The sequence below is a fragment of the Empidonax traillii genome, unplaced genomic scaffold (genome assembly GCF_003031625.1).
Source record: "Empidonax traillii isolate 1590-97213 ecotype Southwest subspecies unplaced genomic scaffold, ASM303162v1 scaffold34:size3740991, whole genome shotgun sequence".
Classification (NCBI taxonomy): domain Eukaryota; kingdom Metazoa; phylum Chordata; class Aves; order Passeriformes; family Tyrannidae; genus Empidonax; species Empidonax traillii.
In genome coordinates this window covers 701,786-719,412 of record NW_020955227.1, presented here as the reverse complement: position 1 = coordinate 719,412, position 17,627 = coordinate 701,786, and the positions used below count along the sequence as shown (strand labels likewise).

The following is a 17,627-nucleotide window of genomic DNA, read 5'->3' as shown; positions in this document are numbered from 1 at the left end:
ATGTGGGTGTCTTGCAGAGTACCAGTGGTCTTGGCTGTATCTGGCTCTTTCTCTTGGGAAGGGAAGGACATCGTTCCTTTGGCCCTTCTGTGTCACAGTGCTGTGATGCTGAGGTGACTGGAGGACAAATGCCAGTGGCATCCCACTGCTGTCAGACTGAGAAGGGATCACAGGGCTGATCCTGTGCTGCTGGGCTATATCCCTGGGCTTGCCTTGTCCCTCCCAGCCACCTTCCTGCCTGAGCAGTGCTGGGGGCAGAGCTGGTGCGTCCCTGACTAAAATCCTGGTGATGTCCCATGGGAGAAACCAGACGTGTTCCTGACGTGATCATCCTGCTCAGGATGGGCTTCTCAACCTCAGCAGTGGCTGCTGTGGTGTGTTCACGTGTGGGGTGAGTGTCAGGGATGAGTAAGATCCCCGTGAGAGACAAGGGAGGTTGGAAAAGTGCTGCTGGACATCTCAGCCCCTTGCTCCAGAGGCCATGGGAAGGTGAAGGCAGGTTGTGGCACTGCCTCTCCTGCCACCCCTTTGCCCAGGAACCAGGGACACTGGTCTCTGTCCTTTCCAGTGGAAATTCCAGTGTGGAATTGCCTCCCTTCTCCCTGTCAGCCACGGACGTGTCCCTGCACTGCAGGCTCAGAGGCTGAAGTCACATTTTATTTATCCCTTCTTAGTTTTCATGTGTCCCCTGTGCTTTGCTTTCAGCATTGCTTACAAGGAAAAATAATCCTGCATGAGGCTTTGGCATGAGCGTGTCTGGGAGTGCCAGGGGAGTTTTTGTTCCTAGATAAATGTCGTGTGGAGCCCCAGGGGCTGGGAAGAGGCAGCTGTGGCTCACAGGGATGAGCAGCTCTGGGTCAGCAATGGGTCCATCCCTGTCCTCCCTCTTGTAGCAACGAGGCTCCAGGGTCCTGCAGCCACTGAGAACGGGCACTCAGTGCTCTGGTTTAGTTCCCAGGGGGGTGGTTGGACTCGATGATCTCGGAGGTCTTTTCCAACTCAATGATTCTATGACTCTTCCTCACCCAGGGATGAGTTTGGATGATGTGTCCACATGTTTTTCAGCTCTGCACACCTACCTGTGCCTGTGGGATCGACCCCCCCCCAAGGGCCCTGTGGTTGTGCTCAGCACCACCCCCTCCCCTCCTTTTTCTGCAGCTCCTAGAAGGTCACAAAGCTCCTTCTCTACAAACATGTGTCTGTCCCTTGCTGCAGAGCCAGGACTTTCCCCCTGCCTGCCCTTATCTCACACAGGCACACTCTGTGCTGCCAGTGCCTGGATTGGGACTCGACCGTTCCCTGTGCCCGAGATAAGCTCAAGTGCTGTGGCTCCACTCCTGGGACTGTGGTGCTGCTCTGGCCTCAGGCTGCAGTTCTGCCTCCTCACAGACCCACCCCAGTGCTGGAAGGACCCGTGACCCCCCCCTACACCACCCTCTCCTGGAGCAGTGTGGAGCTTGCTCCCAGTGCAGGCTCCTCACAGAACATTAGCAGGTGCAGAGTTTGGGGGAAACGTGGGACAACCCCAAAGTTATGAGTCGTGGTAGAGTCAGACTTGGCTCTCCAGTGCTGCTCTGCCATGGTTGGGTTTCTTCATAGAATCACAGACTGGTTTAGGTTGGAAGGGACCTAAAAGCTCATCCAGTTCCATTCCCTTGCCACAGGCCAGGACACCTTCCACTATCCCAGGTTGCTCCAAGCCCTGTCCACCCTGGCCTTGGGCACTTCCAGGGATGGAGAACCCACAGCTTCTCTGGGCAACCTGTGCCAGTCCCTCACCACCCTCTTAACAAAATCCTTTTTGCCAGGACTCTGTAGCCAACAGACAGCTTTTTAGGGACCAATTTACAAAGGTAACTAAAGGCAGCCCTGGGAATCTCAGTGCAGGTTGTTTGAGGAGCTCTGTTGTAATTCATGTGTCAACTCATGACACTGTATTTTTATTTTATTTTTAATAGATGCTTCAAGCTCTTCGGGGCATTGCTAAAAATATTTTGCTTTAAGACATGAAGGAGCAAAATGAGCATTTGCAGCTGTTGCACATGAGCAGCTTAAGATGTGAGAGAGGAGAAATAGGAAACAAAGCCTGATTTGCATCAGCAAAGGGAAGTCCCTGCAAAGAGTTTCAAGCAGGAACTGTGGGGGTCAGAGGGTATTTCTTCAAACGAAGTAACCGCTGCCCCAGTTTGCTTAAAACTGAGGTTAGAAAATCACAAAGCCAAGGGACAAACCTGTAGAAAGGTGAAGCTTAATTCGTAGCCTCGGCATTCATGGAAGTTCTGCAGTCAGGGATTGGTGTTGGTGTTACCCAAAGCACCAGAACAGGGCTCCAGCACCACTCAGGCTGTGCTGGGCTCACCAGCCCATGTCCTTCCCTCCATCCTCCTCATCCCCCACGGGGGGTTTTCCCATGTGTCCCTGACAGGGAGTGACCGTGTGCTTTTGGCTTTTTCAGGGTGTCACCCAAAAGCAGCTGTGACTTGGCTGGTGTCCCCTCCCTACCTCTCCCTCCCTCCAAAACTGGGACATCTAAATTTAACCTGCTATCAACAGATGAAGCTGGACAGTTTCCACTGTGGAAAGGAATCCCACTCAGAGCCCATCCTCTCCCCTGCCCGGGCTCCATCCATGCACATTCCTTTCCTCCAGTGCGTTTCCTTCCTTCCCTTCCTGCACTTGGGTTTGTGTCACTGCCACACGCTGTTGGAACTTCCCAAATGGACTCTGTGGCTCTCCGTGGATTATGTGGGCACACACCTCGGTGGGTTTGGGTGGTGGTGCCAGGTCTCCCTGCTGCCTGGCTCTGCAAAGGTTGGCTTCAAACTTTGAGGGGTGTAACAAGCCTGGAACAGCCTCTTGCTCACCCCAGGAGGTGCAGCAAAGGGGGACACCTGTGTGAGCTGCACCTTGCTGGGGGGACCCCACAGGTGAGTGTCCAGCCCCTGGGTAAAATATAAAAAGGAGAAACCTGTGTCTCTTCCCTGGGCACAGCCAGGGGGACGGAGCCCACAGTGGGATCAGGCTTTGGTAGGAGGAGCTGGAGCACAGAGCTGGAAGGTGCCAGGGTGGATTTAAGGGATCAGCAGTGGAGCTGTGCTGGATGCTTGGCCACGCACCCTCTGCCCTCCAGAACTCATGGCAGCAGTTTCCTTTACTGGAAAGCAAACAAAGGCTAAACGTGGTAATTCTGAATAATGGAATGAATACAGGTAGTCTTTGAAAACCAATCGTGGGCTGGAGCAGCTCTTACCCTCTCCTTTGCCCAGGGCTGTGCTCTCTCCAGATGAGGTATTTACAGCAAACATCTGACCTGGCTTTTGCTAAATAAGCAAAATAACCGTGTCAGGAAACCGAACTGTGCGGAAGTTCAGCTGCTGCCTGCACCAACCAGCCCGGCTCCCGCTGCCCCAAGATGTGCAGCAGCCTGCTGATGAAAAATGCAGGATGTCGGAGTTTTTCACTAGAAAACCTTTGTCTGCTGTGGCCTAAGAGTTGATAGGGAGAGAGAAGGCACTCCTGGTACACAGAGTGTTTATCGCTGCTGCCCTGAAACGTGAGCCCAGAGCCGTTTGTTTAAAAACAGCCACCGCCCAAGCATTTGAAAAGTTCACTTTATTTCTCCATCTGTTATAAAAGCAGGGTTTGGGTTTGGTGTTGTTTTTTTGTTGGTTTTTTTTTTTTTTTTTTTTTTTTTTTTTTTTTTTTTTTTTTTTTTTTTTTTTTTTTTTTTTTTTTTTTTTTTTTTTTTTTTTTTTTTTTTTTTTTTTTTTTTTTTTTTTTTTTTTTTTTTTTTACATCTCTGTTAAGTGTCCAGACTCGGTACATCTTGGTTTTGTTTTCACAGTATCTCTGCAAGACCAAGGACGATTCTTATTGCTGCGCCAGGAGCCAGGGCAGGAGGGACGGCGGTGCCCTCGCTGTCCCCCCGCTGCTGGGCCCAGCCTTGCTCTCTGCCACGCCGGCTCAACAGGTCTCTACCCCTCCCCAGGGCTGCTGAGGGTCTTGACTGACTCTCTGAGAGGCTGCCCCTCTCTTCCCATCTCTCTGTCTAGGGCAGGAAAGGAGAACCACAAGGTCTGTGATGCTGCTCGGCATGTTGGCCGTGCTCGGCAGCCCCTGCCTGTCCCTGGCTGGGGAGTGGGTACGGGGAGGGTCTCAGCCCTCCTGCTTCCCACCCTGCACCACGACAGGGCTTTGACAGGGATGGTCAGGCTGCACACTCAGCTCCTGTGGGGATTTGGGGCTGTAAGGAGCTGAGCATCGTTGATGGAGGGGTGAGGCAGAGACACGCTCAAACACACCCATATCCCATGTCGGTGCCCCATCACCTTCCCAGGGTATCCTCTGTCTGTTCTGTAAAAAGCTACCAGAGAGGGAGCTTGATTTACCTCTGCTCATTTACCACCTTGCTCAGTGCAGGATGTCCCAGGTCCCCAGATATTTAAGTCCCCAGTGGGACCCTGCCTATCCCTGTTCTAACCACATGGCCATTAACCAGCTGGAGCAGTAGTGGTATCTAGAGCCCTGTTGCTTCCAGCCATCCTTCCTTTTATAGCCAATCTGTCCCCATCAGTCCTGTAACGAAGCAGCATTGGAAAAACATCACTTTTAATCACAACGCATGAAATCTCAAAAGAGGCAGCATCACTTTCTATGCCATGTCTGGTGATGCAAATGGAGGTGGAGGGGCAAGTTTTGACCTAGGCACGGGATAAAGGCATTCTTTGGGAAGGGAGAAGTCCATGCAAAGCCGACCCCAATGTGAAATTTGAATTTTGTATTTACTGCTTAGCTGGGTCCGTTCAGTGCAACAGGACAAGTTAGCCAGGAGGTTACTACCAAATTGCATGGATGCATCCAGTCCACCAGGTTGAGGGAATAGGGGGAACCAGATTTACTTAATGCACTGGGAGACTAAGTCCAACACAAAGCTAAGTGGAAAAGGACATAGGTGTTCCCTGAATGTGGTTTTTGGTGACTGAGAAGAAATCTTTCCTTGGAATTCCTTCGTGCAGCTAATTAAGACAACTGGGTCCGATTCCTTCGACCCACGCTGACATCAGTGAGAACTGTAAGTACTCAGCACCTGGAGACAAAGTGAATACCAAACACAAATCCCCCTTCTGCTCCCACCCACAGGACTGCCCAGGAGAGCACCTCAGTGGCAGCTGAGATGCGTGTGAGCGTGATCAGCTATTCACCCACAGCTCACAGTTTGTCCTCTTCTGCATGTATTGCCTCGGAGAAAATACAGACAAGTCCCAAAGGGCTGTGCCAGCAGAGCTATAGTTGGATCTGAATCCAGGTAAGAAAACGGAGTTTAATACAGAGAGTGACTGTGCAAGTCCAAGTCTCTCTAGCTTCATCCTGTATAGTCCCAAAGCCAAGATTTAGGCACCCTTTGGCTCATGGATTTGGGTTTGATCCGGTCCAGTCATCTGCAAGCTGCTTGTAATGCTGGACTTCCCACCTCGGAGATCTGCCCGAGGAAGAGAGCAGCTCCGTGGCTTAACATCTCTGAAAGCCAGTGGATGGAGGAGGGTGGGCTCCCCTGGAGGTGAGGGGATGGCTGCAGGGCCCCAGGATCCTTGTTTGCTGGTTTGAGGCTGTCTTGGTGGGGGACACATCCTGGGCAGGGGGTGATGTCGAACCTGCTGCCGAAGTAGGTGGTGTGGCTGTGGGGAAGTGAGGAAGGAGAATTTCTTGCTGGTAACGTCCCGTGTGGAAGATAAAGATGGGAATAGCAGCTAATTGGTGCCTCTCCGAGGGGAGAGCCTTTTGAGCAGCGCGTGTGGGGTTGGGAGACCTGTTCAGACCAGCTCAGCAGGGCCAGGCCTGTACCTGGCACACGGAGCTCTCCTCAGTCCCAGCTCTTGAGGCAAGTTGTTAATATGAGGAAGAAATGTTTTCTAAGGGAAGGAGCTGCAGAGGGAAGTGATCTGCCTCGGGCCATGTGCTGGAGCAGGGCAGATCCTCTGCTCCCCGTCCTGTGCCCTGGCCTCCAGATGCCACCCTCACCACAGAACTTCCTCTGCCTGCAAACCACGTCCCTCCCATTTAAACAGCTCCTCTGTGCCACCCTCCTCTGCAGAAGTGCAGCTGGTTATCTCAGAAGCCATCTGGGCCTTACTGAAACCTACAGGTGCCACCTCCTCCTCCAAATGCTCCTTCCTCACTGAGGATCCACACCCAAGGCTCAGGTGTTGCCCTGACTGCACCTTCTCGTGCATCACCCTTTGCTACAGTGGATGTTTGTGCCATGACCAGGCAGGGACGGTGTCATGGTCCTGTCTGTGCCCCATTCCTGGCAGCCAGGTAGGTTGGGAGTTCATTGGGAAGAAAATTATCCACTAACCCCAGTGTGGTTTGTTGTCACAGGAGGAGGAGTTTTCCACAGCTGTCACTGCTGTGTTTGCTGGGAATGGGTGCCTTTAGTTTTCAGATGTGGCTGTTCCTGAATTATGGATATTGCTGGGGAGGCTTGGTAGATTAAGATCTGCCCTCGCTGACACCCATGAGTCTCCAATGACTTCAGAAGGATGCTTTTTATATCCTGCTCTTTGTACAGCACCGTCATTGGAATTTCATGGGAAAACGGGGCAACAGAGCTTCACCCAACAACAGCCAGTGCACGAGCCCTTGGCTCTCATCCATGAGAAACTGGGACTATGGGCTAGTTGGGCAAACATCTGCGTGCCCTAAAGACAAACACAGTGGCACATCCCCCCCCTTGCCTGACACTGACTCCCAGGGCCACAATTCCAGCTGTGAGGTTATCCCATATTTAAATGCTAACGGGAGGCTGAGATCACCAGGGGGGAGCAGCGTGAGCTGCTTCCTACCCTTCCTGCAAAGCAGGGAGATGGCCTGGTAGCTCCCACTCCAGAGCCATCTGACAGCAGGTTTGTTGTTTGCATTGCTTTGAAACTGAGATTACTTCCGTGCTTCCTTGTTCCAGCTTTTAAAACCAGGGAGGTTTTTTTATATGCTTCTTCCAGTTTTGTGCCCTTTTTATCCATCAGCCCGTGCCACACTGACAAATCTATTCCTTGCTTCAAAATTTTCTCTCCAAAATTCTGTAGAAAGGACATTCTGCCTGGTGGTGTTTTTGTTGGTTGTTGTTGTTGTTTTTTTCAAACATAGCTTTAAGGCAAAAGTTTGGCAATGCAAAGCAAAGTCTACATAAGGCCGCATGACTTGGATTTGCAACTCAGAACCTTACTGCTTTAAAAAAAAAAAAAAAAAATTCCTTATCTTAAATAGTCAACTTTTTGCTCCAGGAAACTTGTTTCGTTCTCAATCAAAAAAGAAAAAAAAAAATTCTTAAAATCCCAAATAAAATGTTCTTATTGTTCTGGGCAGTCTGGACAAGCTAATGAGACTGAAATTCAAACAGGAACTAAAGTAGGGAAGAAAAAAAAAAAAGCTATAGGGTAGACATCAGTGTTAGTTTCTTCCCTTAGGAATCCAGTGATGAGACAGACCCAGTCCAAAGGTCTCCTCTTTAGCTTTAGCACAGTGAAATCCGTCCCAATGGGAGAAGGTAGAATGGTTGCATTTGTTGAATGAGTAAAAAGTGCATTTTGATTCTGCTCAGATTATACACGTGTATCCTAATACCTAAGTGATTGTTTTGCTTCGGGGTTTTGTTTTCTCCCTTTTTGGTGCCGGGGACGCCAGGTGTTGTATTACCGATGTTTGGGAGGTATCACCACGAGTGGTGGTCCATCCTTTGGCCTCCACATGAGTACCTGAGCATCATTGGCATTGGGTTTGACAAGGGCACTGGGTGGTATTGGCTCATTCTTGCTAAGGACCTGGGGCTGCTCTTGGGCAGAGGGTTCCTGCAGCTTGGCACGCTGCCCCAGGGGCCTGCTGGGGTTGACCTCGATGCCCAGCCTCATGCGCCATTTGATAGTCTGCAAGGTCACCATCTCGTTGGTGGCCGTGTTGGTCGCCACCAGCCAGGTGGTGAAGCTTTGATCCCGGTGGATGCTCGTGAGCTTGGCCACGTTGCTCTCGCTGACGGGCACCGCCCACGTCACGCTCGGGTAGAAGTTGTCGTTCATGCTGATGTTGAACTTGGACTCCTTCTTGGTGGGACCCACGATGGTGCAGGTTTCTGTCGTGTTTCCGTACCAGGGATAGTTCACCCCGTCTGAGTCACTGATGGCCTGGATTTTACCGTCCAGGAGATCGGGAAGCTCCCAACTTGACCTGCCGTAATCAACAGATAGCGCGTTAATTAATTAGTTTAGAAACTTGCTGGGCTTTGGGAAGGAGTTGTGGATGCATTCCCCCCTTGAGCTTTTACTGGAATCTGGGCCCTTCATGCCCTGCTGCTGAAGGAGCTCATCCCTGCCATTAGAACCATCCTTCTCAGCAGGGCTGCTCTTGATCCGTTCATCCCCTAAATTTCTCTCTGGATGAGCCACTGTCCCTCCCTGCTATCTGCCTGGCGCTGGAAGTGTAACCCATCCTTCTCCAGCCCTTGGAAGGACCCAGCTCAAGGGCTGCACACCAGGCTCCAGGCTGGGGATGGTGTTACAGTAATCAGAGACCCTGAGGTCGAGCAGCTTGTAAAACTGCCTGAGCTGGTCATCTGTGAGAGGGACAGAAAGGTCAGCCTTTCTAACAAGAAAGACCAGTGAAAATGGTCCCCTGTCACCTTTTACTGCTGATGCACAAATTGGAGTGGGTTTTTTTACTATCTTCCAATTTAATTTTTAAGATTAGATTTGCCAATAGAAGCGCAAACTGCTGCAAATGTCTCAGAAAAAGGGTGAGATGCTTGCACTAAGACAGCATGACCACAGATCACATGCTCAGGGCACACCAGGTGTTTTAAGGACATTCTTTTCAAAAACAAGGCTGGCAGAGGTGGTTCTAAGGTACTTTCTCCCTCTTTCTTACCAGTCAGCCCTCCCCCCCACCCAGGGATGGTGTCCCAGCCCCCGAGGTGGCAGAAGGGGCTGGGTGGCTGCAGCAGTGGTGTTTGCACCTGACTCTGCTCTGGGGCTGGGACTCTGGGCTGTGCTCCAGCCCCCCCCAAGCCCTGTGGCTCCCCTGCTGCAGGCTGGGACATGATTTATCCCGGGAGGAGACAGAGGGGACACGCTGAGGCTCGTCAGGGTCACTGTCCAAGCCTTTCATAAGTCTGGTGCTGCAGCTTAAAATAGCCCTTTGGCTGCAGTGGGGGCTGTGGCTGGGGGTACGTGTCAGCCTGGCCGGCTCTTGCCCAGCTTTGGGATGAGCTGCTCTGGGCAGGGCTGATGCGACCGTCTCACAAGGCTGTTCTGATTGTTAATTAGTTAATGACCGTGAACTGCCTCCATGTTTGCAGCTGCTGGATCGTTCAGCAGTGAGCTGTGTCTGGCTCTGGCTAGAGGATACCGTGGGGGATTTAAAGATCTCATTTGTCTTTTTTCCATGCGAGCGGGGCGGGGGGGGGGGGGCCTAGCAAACACCTCCCCTGTGCCACGCAGGCGGAGGATGCCTGGCAGGAACCCGGGAGATGGAAGTGCGAGGCAGGATGTGGGGTGCTCCGGGGGGATGCAGGGATGCTCCAAGCAGCAGGGCCAGGGGAGGCTCCGAGCAGCAGGACTGGGGGGTTGCAGGGCTGCTCCGAGCCGCAGGACCAGGGGTTATGCAAGCACAACATCTCCCCGCACAGATTTACAGGCTGCTGTCAGCCACAGCACCGCAGCTGCAGCAATCCGCTCCTCCCGAGCCCATCGCCAGCAGGCAGAGGGAGTCCTTTCCCTGGAAGAAAATTTTTAGCGAAGGCAGCCAAAAGGAGATCCCTGAGCAGTCCTGCCAGGACCCCTGTCCACTGCAGAGATGTTGATACGCTCTGCTCTCCAAACCAGAGTCATCCTGGCTCACCACCCCCGCGCTCTGCAGGCAGAGCTGAGCAGGGGAAGGCTCTGGGGACGCTGTGTGACCCAGCCCTTGCAGGCAGATGAGAGGAGGTCGTGCTCTGCCCCCTCCTCCTTCCCCAGCCCTTGCAGGCAGATGAGTGGAGGTCGTGCTCTGCCCCCTCCTCCTTCCCACTGCGCAGCCCGGCTCCGAAACCCCATCTGGGGGCTCTTTCTCTCCCTTTCAGCAGCTGGTTTAGGATTACTTTCCATTCAGACAGTGGCTGGTACTCAGCTTGGCTGTCACCCAGGGATGTGACAGTGTCCTGGAGGTTGACTCTGTGACAGGCACAGTGCTAAGGTGCAACCACAGCATGTCTGCAGGTACAGAGGTGCCAAACCAGGACCTCAGATGCTACAGGAGGTTGATAACCCTCCTGGGCTGCTCCAGCCTACTTGGGTCACAGGCTGGTGGGTGAAGGGCGGGAGAATCAGGTAGAGGATGCTCAGAAAATGCTGGTCCACTAATATCTGCTTCTCCCCATCTTCATTCCCAGTACCCCAGTACAGAATTGCTGGACCTTCTTAGGATTTGCCTGGGGTTTAAACAAGAGTAAGAAGGTGAAGCTGTGTCAGGGCCTGGGCAGGATGCTGGAGGCAGAGCCCCCAGCCCAAAGCCAAGTGAGCAGCGTGGCTGGGCTTGGCTGGGGTGGCCCAGGTGGGCACCCAGCTTAAGGAAAGGCATGGGCAGGAATGGGGAAGGAGGAACTGGCCTGTGTTTCTTCACAGAGCACACTGTGCCTAATTCTGGTGTGTGGTTAACCCCAGGGTTTCAAAACCATCACGCTTTATCTGCACAGCTTGGAATGAGGAGCAAAACGAGGCCTCATGATGATCCCGTGACCGGAGCAGGGCAGAGGCTGCAGGGGGGTTGCTGCTGGTGGTGGTTGCCCCTCGCCTGGTGCTACAGCAGGGCCTGGTTTGCCAGGCAGGCTTGGCAGCCTTTGCTTGCAGAGTGTGTCCATGTTAAATAATATGCCAACAACTGGATGATTTTGGAAAGAATGCTGTGGAATGATCTTTGGCTGCATCAGCATCTTTCTTTGGTAGTGTCGAGCCAAGGAGAGACCAGAAAGTGCCCAGTAAACACTTTGCTGACAATAGCAGGGAAGAGGAATGAAAAGAAACCAAGCTATCTGGTTTCATGGGTTGACTATAGCTGATCAGCTCCAAAATCAGTAGATTCTGGCTTGTAATACTGACAAGCTAGTTTCTGAAACAAGCTTTAAACCTTTCCTGAAACCTTCAGAGTCAGTTTGGGCATCATCAGTGACTGGAGCTGCCAAGAATCCTCTCTTAACAAATGTCTTCTTGCTACCAGAAGGAACTTTGAGCTATTTCTTGTGTCAGAACCGGAGCCCTGCTGCTGACAACCAAGCAGCTTTATGTAGGTTTAAGCCTCTAGTCCTCTTTCAGACACTTTTCTTCCTATACTGTCACACAGAATGAAGCCCCCAGCTCATTTCAAGCCCCCAGATATCTGTCTCACAGCACCCACCAGAGCAATCACTGCAGTGGCCTGGGCAGTGACAGCAAACCCAGCACAGCAGCCTCCAGCCCTGAGCATCCAGCAGTGTGGACACATCCAGTTAACCTCTTCAGACAGGCACTATTGCATCCTCACCTACAGGTCCTTAAAGCCAGCTCCTAACTAGTCACGGGCCAGATGGACTTGCATAACCTCGTGCTCTCCGACACTTTCCTCTCCAGCAGCTCCCTGAACAAGAACAGCCCCGCTGGGATGCGGCTCATGCAGGTACCAGGGCCATGTGTGGGTGCAGTGAAACGCTGCCTCAGGTATTTCACATCCCTGCTCCCACCTGCCTCCCTCCACTGCTGGCCTACTCTGGGGACTCATAAAAGAAAAAAAAAAACCCCGACAGCCAGAGGTGCTTAATTTTAAATTGTCCTTTACAGTGCCTCTCTCTCAGCTACTGCAGCACATCAGGCAAGTCGAGGCAGAGTTAGAGTGAAGAACAGGAAGGAAATTTCAGATGCTGTTCCCCGGCTGACAGAGCTGTGCTGCTGTGGTCCCTCTTCCCCCCACCCTCCAGCTGTGTGTTCCTGCCTCGTCTCTTGAACTGGCAGCAATGTTTGATGCATGGCTGGTTCAGGGAGTAAAACTAGCAGAGAACTGGCATTAGGAAAAAAAGATCAGTTTCTGCTGGTTTAGCTGAGCAGACTGAGCAGGCTCAAGTCTGACTGGACAAGCTATTTAAGGGGGCTAAGGTGGGTGCTCACAGCATAGGTGAGGGTCAGGGGCCACACAAGGGCAGCAAAGCCTTTTCCTTTAAATCCCTGGAGGGGCGAATTCCCACAGTGAACTGACCTCCCTTCACTTCCCATGGAAAAAATACCCTTTCTTTTCCTTTGCTGAATTTTGACTGTGTCCTCCCTCCCGAGGATTGGGGGTTTATTCTCTTGACAAGTTGATTTCTCCAATTCATTGTGTCCCTGCTGCAGGGCACGGAAGATTTAATCTCACCAGAGAGAAGCCCGGTAAGGCAAAGTGATGATGTAATGATGCAAAGTGCCCCATTCGATCCTCCAGGGGAGAAACACCCCCCTGAAACTTCTCCAGATTCTTGGCTGATCATATTATTCCAACTCCAATTTATTTCTCTCTCTCTTTTGCATATCTCCATCTGCACCGCTTCTTGCACATCTCCATGGAGATGGAGAAACAAGGCTGGTAATGCCACTCCAGCGTGGTCCAGCCACTGACACAGGTCCCACCAGGTGCAGAAACCAGCACCCACGCCAGGAGATGCCAGCAGGGACCTGGTCCAGCTGCTCCTGTGCAGGTAAGAGCTCTGGCCTGATCCTGATGCCTCCCCTCTGCACAGCAACTCCTTCCCTAAGGATCAGGGTAAAGCCCTGCGATGGGGGGAGCAGAAGTTTGCCCCAGTTCTGCACCGAGCAGGGTCAGAGAGCACATCCACATCCTCATGCTGGTGGTTTTCATGTACCCAGCAGCATGTACTGAGTCACATGTAAAACAATGCCAGCATTTATGCGTTATCTGAGCTTTAATTCTTTTCCTTTACATCTAAAAATGCTGCATTTAGCCCCAAAATTGTCAGCGCCACTTTAAACGCATGTGTCTAAATTATCCCCTCTGTAGCTCCCATCCCTATAGCAGCATTATGCACAGCTCCATCTGCTCCACTATTTCTCAGCTGTTTCCATCCCCAATATAATGGCCAGCTTATGCACAGCTACCAACTTCCCAGCAGAGAAGTGAAAAATTAATCCAAAGCCCGCTGTAAGTATTGGTGCTCCGTTTGACCGCCTGATTTTTGATTATTTGGAGTTTTCCCTTTGCCTGTCACCACAGTGATTAAAAATATGTATGTGGCGGTAGCCTCTCTCCATCATGGAAAGTTGGGACAAATACTCTGGTGGCATAAATCGATGCAGCTCTGTGGAGGTCAGTGGGATTACATCGAGTTACACCAGCTAAAGGCTTGGCCCATCCTTTCCCATAGGTTTGTGTCCTGTCTCTCTCTCCATAAAGATCTTCATAAAGGTCTTCCAAGAGCATGTTCTGATGGCATTGGAAGAGGCCTTTCCTCCCAAATGCCTTTATTTATAGCTTTCAGATGGCAACGGGTCTATAGAAGGAGAGTGGAGGAGCAGACCAATTCCTGCTTATGTTCGGGTAACTTTTTTAGTATCAGTTAAATGTCAGTGAACCTCCTAGGGAAAAATCTTTGTTTCCATGATTTTCTGGCTAATAGCTCTCCTACACAGCTGCAGTTTTTAATTCTACCTGTTTACAGCACTCTTAGCTGGTAGATACTCCTTTTTTTTTTTTTTTTTTGTCCCAAAGCATTCCAGCAAGGGCAGACCTTACCAAATCCTCATTTTAAACACAGGGAAACTCAGGTGCAGGGACATAAAAGGCCAGGCTGAGGTTTGCAGCCCACAGCAGCACTGGCAGCATCACTCTCTGCCCAGTCCTCTTTATTTCGGTGCATCTGAGCTGTATTTATGTACAGTGGACTTCTCTGTTTTCCTTCGCAGCTGGTCAGTAAAGACAGAATTTCTAAATGAGCCTGAGAATTACACATGCAAATCCCAAAGGCCTGGAATTGGGAACATCTGAGCAACAAATTGTCCTTGCTAAAGATGGTGTTGGAGCCAAAAAGCCTACAGATTCTGGGCCTGCTGTAAGTACTTTTAAGATCAAGATAAGCCGGTCTGCGCTGCTGGTGTTTGCCAGGTGCCAGTTCGCTTCTCGAGGCACTTTCTGCTTGAGCTGGGAGGGGACGTGGGGACAGAAGGGTGGCAGCCTGTCGCCTCCGGCTGCTCCTCGGCGTGCCCTTCCCTCCGGTCCACATCTCACAGCGCCCGATTCGCGTGATGCTGAGATGCTGAACCCGTGTCCTCGGCGGGGCTTACAGGCAGCAGGGAGGGCAGGAGGGCCGGGGTGTGCGTGCAGATGTTCAGGCCATCAGGAAGGCGCTGCGTTAAGTCCGAGATTGCCCTGCTCTGCAGCCCTCCCAGCTCCCCTCCTCCCTCAGCCCTCCTCGTTCGGTGATGTTTAAGCCACCCAGACTGACCCCGGAGGGGCCGAGCCGGCATCCCCCTGGCTCAGGGCGATTGGGATGAGCAGGCGGGCGGGTTGCTCGTTCCTGACCTTCCCGTCCTTCCTCCCTTTCCCCCAGAGGCCGGGCAGCATCAGCGCCCGCAGCCACTGACCCATCTGCCAGCTCTGCGCTCGGGTTCTGTCCCCGCGGCTGGACGGACAGATTTCTGCTGCACCAGGAGGCTGCACCTCGTGCTGCCCAGCACCGTGAGTTGCAGAATTGCTGCTCTGTGCAGGCATTTAGGGATCAGGTGCTGGGGCTGACTTAACTGCGGGCCAAAAAGCCTGCAACAATGTTTGGAGAACAAGCTGCTGGTGGGGGACTGGGGAGAGATGACTTTTCTCAGGAGGGAGGTGACATTCTAATTTGACTCATTCCTGTCTCACTGTGACTGTCTGACCAGTAACACGGGGATTTTTTGGTGTGCAAAACAGCCCCTATGTTCCCCCTACCTCACATATACACCTATATATTCCCATTTGCACGTTACCCATAAGGAGGGTAACGTGAAATCTTCACCCTGCTCCAAGGTGATGCAGAGGGTTTAATTATCAATGGGTTAAATGCATCTTGTGCTTTCCCCGTGGGCTGCCTGCTACCGTGGGCAAAGCAAGCAGGATTCCTCCTGTGACGTTAAATGTGCTCCCAAAGCTGGTGGGCTACTGAGCTCCCAGCCACAGCTCTCTGCAGCAGCAGCAGCAGCAGAAGCAGCACAGCACGCCAAGGACGGCTCTGTGCCACAAGTGTCAGCCCTCGGATTTCCCTGGGGCTTCTCAGCGCGCAGTTTTGGGATGGGGAGGGATGCAGGCGAGAGGAGCCGGTGGTCAGGAGAATCACTGGTGTCAAACACATATCAAAACAGGAGTGCCTACTGTGGTAGGGCTGCCCTGGGGTTTCAGGATCTCCACTGCTGCCCAAAAGCTGTTGTGAAATAGTGTTGCTTTTGGGTTCCTACCAGAACAAATGGGGTTTGACTGGGGCTTGGGCAGGCACATTCCCATTTGAAGACAAGAACACCCACCCCTTTTAATAGGGCAGGGACAAGCTCTCCTGTACTTTAACCATATGAGAAAGTCCTCTTAAGTTTCAGAAGACCTGGGTTTTAAAATCTGGATTATAATTTTTGGGTTGAATCCACTATTCCCCAGCCAGGCCATGGTCCTCCCGCTCTTTCTTCCCGCTAGGCAAACGCACCCGCACGCGCTCTTGGAAATACTTACATCCCCTGTTCCCCGTAGTGATTGTAAAATTCCATATGGCTGCAAGCCTGGATCCAGCCCACAATCCAGGTCTCCTTCTTGGGAAGTGGGGGCACCAACACTTGCGCTGAGGCTCGGAAGTGAGGGGTCCGGTAGCGCAGGACCACGCTGGAGGACTCGTCAATGCTGGTGGGAATGGGGTCGATGGAGGCTTTGACTTCAATCACTGAAATACTTTCCCGGAAAACTTTGGATTTGCAGCTAATACTCTGAATACAGCCCATGGCATACCCCGAGTACAGTCCGACGCAGCTCCTAGGGTACTCCAGCAATCCTGGGGAATATTAGGCATTGAAATTATCTGGTGCTAGATCAATTACAGATCTTCTGGGTTTGTAATCTCAAAACTGATATCCATAGGATAGAAAATTCATCATGTAAAGCCTTAATTTGAGTATCTGTCTTACAAGTACTGCTCCTATTTTTGAGGTTAGCTGCGCTTCAGAAGCAAAAGGGCCTTTAAAATTTTTTTCCCCTTTTAATGACCCATTAGATCTCTTGCTCAAACAGTCTTTGGGTTAAAAAAAGGTCTCTTGAGTTCAATAAATAACGGTGGTGTTCTTAGCTGATATATTTAGTCCTTCCTTTCCTCAGATGCGGTCTGTCATTCACCGTCAAACATAGGACTAGCCGGTATTTCCCTTTATTCTTTGGATGAAAAGCAGAATGTTGATAGACACATCTATATAAATAATGAAATAGTTTTTAGCCCCAGCTTGTCACAACCGGTGTGGATTTCCACTTCCTGACTTGCAGTTGTTCATAACTTCCTTTCGCACAGAATTACAATAATAACAGAAAAGAAACGACGGCTGGAAAAACGCAAAAAGTCGCCAAATCTCCCAGTTTGGAGGCTCCTCCGCCAGCGATGTCAGGGCTTTGGGGATTAATTTTTTTTTTTTTTTTCCTCCTCTCTCTGTCTCTCTTAGAAATAGCCGTGCGCGCAGGGCAGCCGCGCGGTGCCGGTGGGGCCGGCGGCTCCGGGAGCGCTGCGGGGCAGGCGGCGAGAGGAGCCTCCCCCGCGCCCGCCGGGGCCGCGCCGCTCCGCGCCCGCTCAGCGCCGCCGAACCGCCGCCCGTGACATCCCCCGACACGCACCGGCCCGGGGGGCGCCGGCCCCGCCGCTCCCCTTCTTCCTCCTCCTCCTCCTCCTCGGCGAGCGGCTCTCCGCAGGGGTGTCCGACCTTCCACCTCCTCCTCCTCCTCCTCCTCCTCCCGCTGCTGCTCCCGGGCGCGCCGGCTGTGGCTCAGCCGGCGGGGCTCATGGGCGGGCGGCGGGGCTGCCCCGCACACGCGTGGGCCCCGCAGGGCGTCACAGCATCCCGGGGAGCAGCGCCGAGCCCCGGCCGCGCCGCCGAGCCCCGGCTCCCTGCGCTGCGGGGGCGAGCGGCGGCGCGGGGCGGGGGGGGCGGAGGGTTGTTGGGGGGGGGGGAGGCTCCTTCGCTTTCGCTGGGTGGTTTGGGTCTAATTTTTTTTTTTTTTTTTTTTTTTTTTCCCTCCCCTTCGCCTCTTTTGCTTTCAGCTGCCCGGGGAGGTGAGCGGAGCAGGATCGGTGCCTCCGCCTCCCGGCTGCCGCAGGCTTCCTCTCCCGCAGTACATTCGCGCACCCGGGGACGGCGCCGGCCGCGGGTCTCAGGCTCGCCGGTGGAGCGGGGGGTTGCGGGGGGGCTCCCGCTCCGCTCGCCGCCGCAGCATCAGGGAGGCAGCGGGGTCAAACTTTGCAGGAACTCGCTCGCAGCCCCTCGGTGCCCCCGGGCGTGCCCGGACGATGCCGCCCCGGCTGCCCGGGCAGGGTCCGCCGCATCCCTTTGGCTCCGCTGGCCCCAGCGGCACCGGCTGCGGGTCCGGGGCCCCCCCGC

At 52.9% G+C, this 17,627-nt stretch overlaps 1 protein-coding gene across 1 annotated transcript; it reads right to left on the bottom strand.

Annotated features, from left to right (window-relative positions):
* Window positions 1–4,460: 4,460 nt before the first annotated feature.
* Window positions 4,461–17,109, bottom strand: FAM78A (family with sequence similarity 78 member A). Its single transcript, XM_027911659.1, has 2 exons — window positions 15,730–17,109; window positions 4,461–8,217 (listed from the first exon to the last, which is right to left on the bottom strand). Exons 1-2 carry the CDS (start codon window positions 15,990–15,992, stop codon window positions 7,689–7,691), a joined length of 792 nt encoding a protein of 263 aa, XP_027767460.1. The 5' UTR covers window positions 15,993–17,109; the 3' UTR covers window positions 4,461–7,688.
* Between the last annotated feature and the right edge of the window lie 518 nt (window positions 17,110–17,627).